Source organism: Doryrhamphus excisus, chromosome 15 (assembly GCF_030265055.1).
Source record: "Doryrhamphus excisus isolate RoL2022-K1 chromosome 15, RoL_Dexc_1.0, whole genome shotgun sequence".
Lineage (NCBI taxonomy): Eukaryota > Metazoa > Chordata > Actinopteri > Syngnathiformes > Syngnathidae > Doryrhamphus > Doryrhamphus excisus.
Window position 1 is genome coordinate 4,902,414 of NC_080480.1, and position 12,250 is coordinate 4,914,663.

A 12,250-nucleotide genomic window follows, 5' to 3' on the forward strand; every position below is an offset into this window, starting at 1 on the left:
TAATAAAAACCCCAGTTCAGTTTCAGTTTTGCAAAATGGAAAGTGAAAAAAAAATCTGCCTGGTTGGAACCAGGGTGAGTCATTTCATTTGATGAAATCTGTATTTGTGCTTATTTGTTTTTTTTTTATACTGAAGTCTTAAAGATGAAGTGTTCAAGTTGTGGCCACATTTGTCGGAAGACGGACAAGTTCTGCAGCGACTGTGGCACAAAGTTGTCTCTCCAGTCTGCCGACAGCCAAGGTAAGAGACATTCTGCTCACATCAGGGGTGGGCAAACTACAGCCCAGGGGCCACATGCGGCCCGCTAAGCGTTTGAATCCGGCCCGCCAGTTGCTTCCAAAGTATTTAAACCTTCAACATACAAGCTGGCAACATGACTTTCAAGTAGTCAAAGTCATGTTGTAGTCAGGGATGTTCTATATACTCTTTAATAGTCGGTGTTTTATTGTAATTCTATTTCGTTATTTGATGGGGTCTGATGTTTAAAGTGCTCCTGAAAAAAAGGGGACAGAATGTATGACACTTTTACGGATAAATTATTCATGGTGGACTCTTAGAATTACAAACGTGAAACAGTTGGCATGTATCAAATATAGAATCTGGCCCCTGGACAATTTTGTTAACGAGTCAAAAAGTTTGCCCAACCTTGGCTCACATAGTATGATCCATATTTGCACAATTTGATAATATTGACTTCACATGTGTAAGTTATAAGCCTGGACTACTCTTATGTAACACCTCATGAAGCTATACTGTATTTATAGTGTATAGAGCCACTAATGCAAGGCGGTGTTGAGTTCATTTTGTTGCAATGACACTTCCTCGATCATCGCCAAGAACTTTGAACCTCCTTGTTTCATCCACATGAAGGAAATGAACCAAAGTCCTTGGTGGCAGATATGGAAGAAAGAACTGGTAAATCACAGCAACTCACCAACGAGTCCTCCATCGGGCCAGATGATGATAGAACTGGCAACTCCAAGAAAAAGGTGAAAACCTGCAACATTTCTTTTCAAAAACAGTTTTCTTAAATAATTAAATAATTAAAAAAAAATCCCCCCTGATTAGGTACAACTGGTGAGAAACATTTCAATATTGAACAAAGCAAAATTTGTTCTCAAGTAGAAATCACTCCACACTCTCTTATTGCTCTCTGGTTCTACCATATCTAACTTATTGTGTAGAAATATGGGATAATAAATATAAAAGCAATCTTCACTCGCTAAATGTACTGCAAAAAAGGTCAGTAAGGATAATTCACAATGCTGCCTATAAAGAACATACTAACTCCTTATTTCTAAAATCACAAATACGTAAACTTGCTGATATAAGGCTAAAAATAACCATTCATTCATTCATTTTCTACCGCTTATCCCCGTACTGGAGCCTATCCCAGCTGTCTTTAGGGCGAGAGACGGGGTACACCCTAGACTGGTGGCCAGCCAATCACAGGGCACATATAGACAAACAACCATTCACACTCACATTCATACCTATGGACAATTTGGAGTCGCTAATTAACCTAGCATGCATGTTGTTGGAATAATTTTACTTTATTTTAGTTTTATTGTGTGAGAGACACATTTTTGTACTTTGTATGGAAAATGTTGTAATAGAATTATTCCTGTTTTGTACCCCCCCCCCCCCCCCCCCCCAAGTGCACATTCATTCATTTTCTACCGCTTATCCTCACGAAGGTTGCGGGGACTGCTGGAGCCTATCCCAGCTGTCTTTAGGGCGAGAGACGGGGTACACCCTGGACTGGTGGCCAGCCAATCACAGAGCACATATAGACAAACAACCATTCACACTCACATTCATACCTATGGACAATTTGGAGTGGCCAATTAACCTAGCATGCATGTTGTTGGAATAATTTTACTTTATTTTAGTTTTATTGTGTGAGAGACACATTTTTGTACTTTGTATGGAAAATGTTGAAATAGAATTATTCCTGTTTTTTGCTTTTGTAGAAAAAAAAGAAAAGTAAAAGCAAACAGACTAAGCGTGGCATCTTCCCACCATCGGACAAAGAGCAATGCCTTTCCTCGGAAAGCGTCATGAATTCCCTTCAATCTGGGTTCCCATCACAAGAAAGCTTGTCAGCTTCCTCAGCCGATTTTCACAACATTCCTGCCCAGGATGCTAACATTCAGAGCGAAACGGCAGAGACAAGTCCAATGAACAAATCTGAAGCCGCTTCAGAAGAACGTCTCTCTGAAGAGTGCGATGCACAAAAACTGGGTCAGGATTCAGCGGTACCGACCCTGGACTCTACCTCCAAGGACAGCACCAGTTTGGATGCAATCACAGGGACCACGGCCAGCAGCAACACACCTCAAACCTCTAAAAGAGACAACTTGAAGGCCAAAAATACACAAGTCACCTCAACTAAAAAGGGGCAAAACCAGAAGCGGGCTGGTATTCAAGATGGCCCTCACACCCCTTTCAAGGTAACGCTTAAAGCACCGCGAATATAAGCAGTTAGGATCACATGATCTGTCTGTTTTTATTCCAAGGCATATGCTGAGAACATCGGCTCCAGCGTGGACGCGGTGGAGCACACCGAGATCCAGACGTCCGCTGCACAAACCGCAGATGATGCAGAGTCCAACCGGCTGCTTGAACTGCGGCACGAAAGGTTAGCAATTTTTCAGTCGGCTACGTCTGATCACATGTAATAGAAATGAAAACATCATACTAACAATAATCATTCGCTCTTTTGCTTTTAGGAACGCCAGGAGCACAAACATCACTTCCAAAAACAGAACAACGATTTACTTCCATGCTGTCCTCTCAAAGGATTTCAATCTTGACCCGAATCAAGACAGTGTCTTCATCATAGCCGGTTCTCATATAGGAACATGGGATCACGTTGCAGTTCCACTAAGTGTGACCAGGTACTCAAAGTGGATATAGTGTAGTGGTGGGCAAAACCGTTCATTCAGTAAAAAGATCCGTTCATTTTAGTCATTCCGTTCAATTGGTCGTTAGCCTGTGATCTCCCCACGTGTGCATCGGACCCGGTCAGCCGAGTCGAGTCAATCCGTTCATTCATGATCACGTTCGTTCGTTCGTTCCGACTCAACAGCACAACAACACGTGATGACGTACCTTGAAATCTGAAGTATTATGACAGCTCTCCGGATCCGAGCGCCTTAGCTCCCTGGTCCGGCGTTATTTTTTAAATAAAATATTTTTATATGTAAAATATTATGTATATATTTTTATAAATATTTATAAAAATAATTAATATAAAATTATAATAAGAATAACCAAAAAAATAAGTTTTTTAATGTTTTTTAAAACCACCCCCCGATACAACACTGCAATCCGCTCCACTCAAAATTAATTTTATAAAATTAATTTTTAAATCAAATATTTTTTTATGTAAAATATTATATAATTTATTTCTTTATAAAAATATATTTAAAGAATTAACATATGAAAAAATATTTATTAAAAAAATAATATTTATCAAAAACTTAATTAGTATAAAATTATAGTAAGAATAACCAAAAAAAATGTTTTTTATGGTTTTACTATCTTAACTATACATCTGGTGAGGCTAAGCGGCATAGAAAATTGATTTATTTTTTACTGTACATGTATGAATCAAAGAATAATAGGATGGAGTTTTATGCCAGGGCTAGATAAGCAGCGATCGCAGCTCACTGGTTTTGTATTTTGCTTTGTGCATAGATAGATAGATAGCTAATTAAATAATAATGATATAATAATATAATAGTAATATAATATAATAGTAATATAATATAATAATAATATAATATAATACAAAATAATAAAAACAATAAAATGAAATAATTAAAATAATTTTGAATAAATAATAATATAAGATAGATAGATAAATAGATAATTAAATAATAATAATATAATTATAATATAATAGTAATATAATATAATAATAATAATATAATATAATAGAAATAATAAAAAAGAAATAATTTAAATAATTTTGAATAAATAATAATAATAAGATAGATAGATAAATAGAAAATTAAATAATAATAATATAATTGTAATATAATAATGTAATAATAATATAATATAATAACAAATAATATAAATAATAAATAATTTAAATAATTTTGAATAAATAATAATAATAATATATCTGTCGGTGTCGCTTCCTCACAGGCAAATAAACATACATCTGGACAATTTTTTATATCCGCCGTTCAGAATCGCCACCGGTTTTCTCACACTGACTAAACCACTTCAAGTCTCATTGTCCTCTTTTCTGTTTGTATCCTTTTTGTATAGGGATCTCAAGGAGCATGGGTATTTGGTCGAAGGCAGTGTTGAGACAACTAAAACAGACGTACTATCTGTGTCAGTACCATACAAATATGTTGTCTTCAAGAAAAAAAAGAACAAACATGAGTTTGAGTACATCTACAAAGCAGATTCGACGCAGCACACCAACAGATGCTTGTTTGTCAAAGAGCACCTCCTCAATAAAGAAGGTATGCAACATGTTTTACACATCATTCTCTGCACTTGGAAAATCCTAACAAATTCCCGTTTGTGTTTTTTTTTTTAAAAAAAAGGGGACTGGCATCAATATGATGACATTGTCTGTGTTGAGCCGCCATCAGGCTTAAACTGGAAGACTGTGAAAAACAATGTGACAGAGTTTTTCGGCGGAAAGAAATCATTTATTGAAGGACGAGACATCGCTGGGACAATAATGCTGGAGACTATATTTACTCTTCTCAGTACGTGGAATGATGTCAACTTGACTAGTTTTTTAGTCCAGCTGAAGCAGTTCTTTGAGGTTTATGGAAACCCATTTGTTTACGAGGACAAACCTCTGAGATGGGATTCCTCAAACTACGGAAAGGATGACGTAAGTTCACTCGCTGTGTCGACATTCCGAGTCCTTTTCAATCAAATTTTGATGTGATCATTCAGGTGAAGAAGATGATGAAGGAATTCCTGCTGAGAAATGTGGCTCCTTGGTTAAGGAAGGATGGAAATGAAGGAAGTACGTACGTTAAAGATGGTCTACGAGCGGCTGTGATTATGCTCCACGTGTGCAGAGAACATGCTATCAAACTGGACCATACCGAGCTCCTCCATCTGTGCCTCGGTCTCTGTTTACCCACACTAAACCGAGGTGACTTCCTCCAGTACTGGGACAAGTTTTCACGGGATGTCGCTCTTCTTAAAAAGTAAGTATGAACCTCTTCAACTTACAGCAGTTATGTTTCCTGTTCGTCATTCCTCCACATTGTTGTCCATATTGTAGGCTGCCAGGCATGTTGTTGTTCCTTATAAACACTGTGAAGCAACACGGAGACCCCCAATGGATGATGGTCCTACCGCTCTTTCACCTCCTCGAAGGCTCCATAAAACCCTTTGAGACGCCAACGTCGGAAAACTTGAAATATGACTCGTCCTGGGCAGGTCTGCAAGGACTCGGATTGAATACGCATCGGGAATATACAATGATGAGCAAACAGGACGTCAAGTAAGAAAAAACCCCAACTTTACGTACACATCTTACTGATGAGAATGCAAACCGAGGTAAAACACGCTAACCAGAACGAACGAACGCTAACCGAGGTTCCACTCTATTCTCCATCTGTGGATGACTTGCCCCTCCTTGCAATCTTCAGTGCAGCTGTAGTTTGGAGCGTTTAATAGTAAGTTTGCTCTCGTACTCCCAAAATGAGCGGACGAGTCAGCGTATTTTGATATGAAGGCAAAAAAAATAGTATATCCACTCAGAACTTTTTTCTTTTTAGGGATATATTTATAGGTATGGATTTTAGGGGTGTGTATTGGCAAGAATCTGGCGATACGATACGTATCACGATACGATATATCACGATACTGTTAACAAGGCGATATTTTTTTTTTGTTTTTCTTGTAGTTAAAGATTATTTCCTGGAAAAAACTGAATTACACCAACAATATGCACTTACTAAACACGTTTTTATTCGATTAGAACAGTATGTTATGCTGTATCACAAACTTTCCTCTGTAAAAACTTCAAGTGTAGCATTTGGATAAATAAAGCTTTAACATCCAGCTTAAAATTTACAAAAAGAAAAACAACATAAAAAACAAATTAAATTATGTCTCAAGATCCTGCTGTGAAAAAATGCAGAGTATACAGTCCCTGACTTATCCACCATCAGAACAGTATTTTTGTGGAACAAAGTAACTAATATCAGTAAAAAGTCCTTTTAGGATGCTTGAAATAACCATTATTTAACAAAGTAGTGATATCAATTTAAAAAACAAAATACCTGCAATATCACAGTACTACTTTTGCTAGCATTGCTTGCTAGCGGCAGGTCCTCATGGTGTCCCGTTAAGTGGACTCGCAGATTTGTCGTGTTTGAATAAATACCATATACAGTCTATGATAAATGCCTAAAAATATCCATATCATACTTTTAAATATCGATACAGTATTGTGGAACGAAGATATATCGATATATCGCCAAAATTATATTTTCTTACACCCCTAGTATGGGTAGCCCACCTACCTCATAAGTTGTCTTTTTTTCGTGTAAAATATAAAAAATATATAATTAATATAAAAAATAATTAATATAAAATTATAGTAAGAATAACCAAAAAAATAAGTTTTTTAATGGTTTTTAAAACCACCCCCCCGATACAACACTGCAATCCGCTGCACTCAAAATTAATATTATAAAATTAATTTTTAAATGAAATATTTTTAGATGTAAAATTTTATATTTATTTTTTTATTTATAAAAATATATTTTATAAAAAATATATTTTTTATAAAAAATAATATTTATAAAAAACCTAATTAATATAAAATCATAGTAAGAATAACCAAAAAATAAGTTTTTTAATGGTTTTTAAAACCACCCCCACGATACAACACTGCAATCCGCTGCACTCAAAATTAATTTTATAAAATAATTTTTTAAATAAAATATTTGTATATGTAAAATTTTATATTTATTTTTTATTTATAAAAATATATTCTATAAAAATATATTTATAAAATATATATTATTTATAAAAGATAATATTTATAAAAAACTTCATTAATATAAAATCATAGTAAGAATAACCAAAAACATAAGTTTTTTTATGGTTTTTAACCCCCCCCCCCCGATACAACACTGCAATCCACTGCACTCAAAATTAATTTTATAAAATTAATTTTTAAATAAAATATTTTTATATGTAAAATTTTATATTTATTTTTTTATTTATAAAAATATATTTTATAAAAAATATATGTATAAAAAATATATTATTTATAAAAAATATATTATTTATAAAAAATAATATTTATAAAAAACTTCATTAATATAAAATCATAGTAAGAATAACCAAAAAAATATGTTTTTTTATACTATCTTAAGGTGCATTAAAAACAACAAGTCTATGATAAATGCCTAAAAATATCCATATTCATACCAACTTTTCAGAGCTGTGATTAACACGATGAAAAAACATCGCCACTTGATGGAGGTGGATGCGCTTGCAGTGCGGTCTTGTTTGTACCTGATGTCTGTCAGTGATCTGAAGGAACACAGCTTCATGAACGTCCAACTTTTGGACATTCTACTTGCCTTTACCAACAAGGCACCTCAGGAGATCAGCTACATCAACTACGAGGTATGTCCCGTTAACGGTTGCATCCTTTTGCTACAGTATGGAATACCAAGCTAGCATACAAGCCGTCACTTATTTCCAGTGACGGACACGGGTTTCGTATACATTTTTGTCTTTAATAATCTTGATCCTGGCGGCACGGCGGTCGAGTGGTTAGCGCACAGACCTCACAGCTAGGAGACCAGGGTTCAATTCCACCCTCTGCCATCTCTGTGTGGAGTTTGCATGTTCTCCCCGTGCATGCGTGGGTTTTCTCCTGGTACTCCGGTTTCCTCCCACATTCAAAAATCATGCAAGGTTAATTGGCCACTCCAAATTGTTTTTAGAAAAAAAATTCCAGGAATAAAGTTTATTTTTGTCTTAGTTGTGTCAATGTAAATTCTCCTTGGAATATTCAGATTTTTTTCATCATAAAATTACCAATTTTTCTTTCCTTTTTTTTTTTTTTTACAATATTAGCATTTTTTTATTTTTTTATTTTTTTTTACTTGTGGTAATAATTTTCCGTATTTACTGAAATTGTGTTTTTATCACATTCAAACTTTTGAATGTGCTCTTGGGGGTGGGGGGGGGGTGTACAGCAATGAATCTCACACACAATAAAACTAAAATAAAGTAAAATTATTCCAACAACATGCATGCTAGGTTAATTGGCGACTCCAAATTGTCCACAGGTATGAATGTGAGTGTGAATGGTTGTTTGTCTATATGTGCCCTGTCATTGGCTGGCGACCGCCTCTTGCCCGAAGACAGCTGGGATAGGCTCCAGCGACCCTCGTGAAGAAAAGCGGTAGAAAATGAATGAATGAATGAATAATATTGATCCTGATTTTCATTTTAGGATATATCCAGCATTCTTATACAGATCACAGAGAATCTCCTTGGGAAAAAATACAGGTATTTTATTTTCATTTCAGCTTACAATGGTAATGTTTTGCATCAATCAAACCAATGTGTTCAGTAACCATCCTGTCTTTTAAAAAAGAAATATATCTTCTTTGGTAGTTGTTTTTCACAGGACTATGCAAAATCATGCATGGCAGAGGGGTTGAACCTCTTGGAGAAGATTTGCAAAGGAGTCAAGTCAGCATCATCCTTTAGTAATATTCCTATCCTGTGCATGAAGCTGGTTGCTTCAGTGTTTGACTTTGTCGCTTCCCAGGTATGCAAAGTGGTCCTCGTGCATCTATAGGTGGGTCGTGGAGCTCAAGGACAGTTCTTTTTTTTCAGGAAACTCACAGAGATGGACAACACAAGAAGGAAAAAGACTTGGTGATCTCAAAGTCAGTGGCCACAGTGAGAAACTGGATGAGTTCACGCTTCAAGGGGAGACTGTTCTCCATGGGGTTTGCCTCTTACAAGATTCAGCCCTCAGAGGAGATGAAAGTGAGCATTTTTGTGTTTGGAACTTAATATTAACGCTAGGATAAAATACTGGGGTGCTGATTCCGGTTTCCTCCCACATTCCAAAAACATGCTAGGTTAATTAACGACTCCAAATTGTCCATATGAATGTCTTTGTCAAGACAATAGTGGACCAATTCAGAACTCCTGACATTTGTGGATAATAGCTCTCACCGTGGTTTGCTGGAGTCCTAAAGCTTTTCCAGACTGATAGATCTCAATTAATCAAATTATGTTTTGATGTAGGGCGGCACGGTGGTCTAGGGGTTAGCGTGCAGACCTCACAGCTAGGAGACCAGGGTTCAATTCCACCCTCGGGCATCTCTGTGTGGAGTTTGCATGTTCTCCCCGTGCATGCGTGGGTTTTCTCCGGGTACTCCGGTTTCCTCCCACATTCCAAAAACATGCTAGGTTAATTAGCGACTCCAAATTGTCCATAGGTATGAATGTGAGTGTGAATGGTTGTTTGTCTATATGTGCCCTGTGATTGGCTGGCAACCAGTCTAGGGTGTACCCCGCCTTACGCCCGAAGACAGCTGGGATAGGCTCCAGCACCCCCGCGACCCTCGTGAGGAAAAGCGGTAGAAAATGAATGAATGTTTTGATGTTATGTGCAAACATGGCTGCACGGCGAACGAGTGGTTAGCGCGCAGGCCACACCTAGGAGACCTGAGTTCGATTCCACCCTCAGGCATCTCTGTGTGGAGTTTGCATGTTCTCCCCGTGTATTAGTACTCCGGTTTCCTCCCACATTCCAAAAACATGCTAGGTTAATTAACGACTCCATAGGTCCATAGGTATGAATGTGAGTGTGAATGGTTGTTTGTCTATATGTGCCCTGTGATTGGCTGGCCACCAGTCCAGGGTGTACCACCGCCTCTCGCTCGAAGACCGCTGGGATAGGTTCCAGCATGCCTGTGACCCTTGTGAGGATAAGCGGTATAAAAAATGTATTAATGATTTTTATGTAAAATATAAAAACCCTGTCCACATGGAAACGTTCCTGGATTTATTTATTTTATTTTCTGGCGGATTGTGCTGGAATCCTGAATAGGTGCATCCATATAGGAACAGATCACTGGGCGAAAACAATGTAATACACAAGGCACACCTACGTGACACAACAAACTATAGGAGACAAAGGAACGCAATTTTGGTTCTACCTAAGTGTTTTGTTTTTTTTTTTTGAGGTGTGGAACCACATCATCGCCATCAACTTCAACGATGAGCAAAGCACACAAGAGTGGAGGCAGAAATTATCGAAGGACTTTGAGGGCAAATACAAACAGGTATCTGTCGCCGAATTGTTCATTTTGAATAATCAGTACAAAATATGTAAAATGTCTCATATGTTTGCTTGTAGGAAAGACCTGAGGATCAACTTGAATTCTATTGCGCAAAAATCGAGAAACCCGATGAGTCTCTTGAACATGTCGCGCCGACTATTGAGCATTGTGCTCTCGAGGCTGTTTCATCAGTATGCCAGGTATCAAGAATCCTATTGTGTCGCTCTCCTCATTCAAGGGTTCATGTTTACATGGGGACTGCTATAACAGATCAGACAACCCTCAATTTCGCTGTCCATGCCCCTTTTCCAGAGCAAGTCTGAAGGTCAACTTTTTGAGAAGTTCAAGATGGACGGCAAGTTCATGAAACTCGTTTCAGCCATTCTACACAATTCCTGGCCAAAGAACAGCCAGGGACGCTGTGATGACAATGAAGAGGTGGTCCTCCGGCATCTTCTTTCCTGGACTTCTGCGAGACACGTACTCCAGCTACATGGTAACCACTCGCAACTCGGAATGGCATTTTTTTTTTAATTTAGCTGATGCTGTGTTGTTATTATTTAGACCGCAAACTCGTTGAGACTGAATCAACAGCAGCTCAAGTGCACATCATGTTATGAATGATTATGCCGATCCCTCCTCAGAACCACTAATTATGACACGCCCACTCAAATCAAGTACTGTAAGGGAAGCAAGATCAGATGGTTGTACTTTGATGATCACACCTGGAAAGTTTAACATGTGATCATCCATCCATCTTCTTCATCTTATTTGAGTGCGAGCCGTGAAGGCCAGTGATGGTTCTAGCTGTGGACCTCACGGGCAATCGCCCACTGTGTCATTCTCCAGGGGGCGCCCCAGGGGTGGCATGGCAACAGCAAAACATGGAAAAGACAAACTCAAAGCCATCAGGTGCACAATTTCGAAAGAAGAGGAAGAGGAGAAACGGGTCACAGCATTGGCCAAAGCATTTAAAGGAGACCTTCATTTTTATTCATTTTCTACCGCTTATCCTCACGAGGGTCGCGGGGGGTGCTGGAGCCTATCCCAGCTGTCTTAAGGCGAGAGGCGGGGTATACCCTGGACTGGTCGCCAGCCAATCACAGGGCACATATAGACAAACAACCATTCACACTCACATTCATACCTATGGACAATTTGGAGTCGCTAATTAACCTAGCATGCATGTTGTTGGAATAATTTTACTTTATTTTAGTTTGATTGTGTTTGAATTCAAACCAAAATTTGAATGTGATAAAAACACATTTTCAGCAAATACGGAAAATTATTACCACAAGTAAAAAGAGAAAAATGCTAATATTGCAACAACAAAAAAGTAAAGAAAAATTGGTCATTTTATGAGGAAAAAATCAGAATATTCCAAGGAGAATTTACATTGACACAACTAATTACAACACAAAAAGCAACTTTATTCCTGGAATTTGACGATGAACCAACTCTCCAGCCTAGCAAAAAAAGCATTTGCAACTGAACGGGTATTTAGTCGTTCTTTTGACCCGTTCGTTCATGACCGACACACCACTAATACATTTTTCACTTGACTGTTACCGTGGACTCAGCAAAAGTTTCCAAACTTGATGATGTGGGCCGAGTGGTTATCACATAGGCCACACAGTCAGGACATCGGGAAGACCTGGGTTCGATTCTCCGACTCTGGTTTCCTCCCACATTCTAAAAACATGCTAGGTTAATTGGCTACTCCAAATTGTCCATAGGTATGAATGTGAGTGTGAATGGTAGTTTGTCTATATGTGACCTGTGATTGGCTGGCCCCCCGCGACCCTCGTGAGGATAGGAATAATTCTATTACAACATTTTCCATACAAAGTACAAAAATGTGTCTCGCACACAATAAAACTAAAATAAAGTAAAATTATTCCAAAAACATGCATGCTAGGTTAAT

At 37.6% G+C, this 12,250-nt stretch overlaps 1 protein-coding gene across 6 annotated transcripts in view; it reads left to right on the plus strand.

The window, feature by feature from the left end:
• rnf213a (ring finger protein 213a) overlaps positions 1-12,250 on the plus strand; it is a 50,699-nt gene that overhangs the window by 1,587 nt on the left and 36,862 nt on the right. For all 6 annotated transcript variants that reach the window (XR_009119567.1, XM_058049220.1, XM_058049219.1 and 3 more), the window contains 16 exons: positions 137-241; positions 872-990; positions 1,975-2,454; positions 2,521-2,642; positions 2,734-2,901; positions 4,286-4,488; positions 4,573-4,871; positions 4,937-5,196; positions 5,274-5,495; positions 7,450-7,639; positions 8,478-8,533; positions 8,642-8,798; positions 8,867-9,022; positions 10,231-10,329; positions 10,404-10,526; positions 10,639-10,822. Coding sequence is in view for 5 of the 6 variants with exons in the window: in XM_058049220.1 (XP_057905203.1) it covers positions 145-241; positions 872-990; positions 1,975-2,454; positions 2,521-2,642; positions 2,734-2,901; positions 4,286-4,488; positions 4,573-4,871; positions 4,937-5,196; positions 5,274-5,495; positions 7,450-7,639; positions 8,478-8,533; positions 8,642-8,798; positions 8,867-9,022; positions 10,231-10,329; positions 10,404-10,526; positions 10,639-10,822 (2,935 nt within the window). In the remaining variant the exon portion in view is untranslated. The remainder of the gene's footprint in view (positions 1-136; positions 242-871; positions 991-1,974; positions 2,455-2,520; positions 2,643-2,733; positions 2,902-4,285; positions 4,489-4,572; positions 4,872-4,936; positions 5,197-5,273; positions 5,496-7,449; positions 7,640-8,477; positions 8,534-8,641; positions 8,799-8,866; positions 9,023-10,230; positions 10,330-10,403; positions 10,527-10,638; positions 10,823-12,250) is intronic.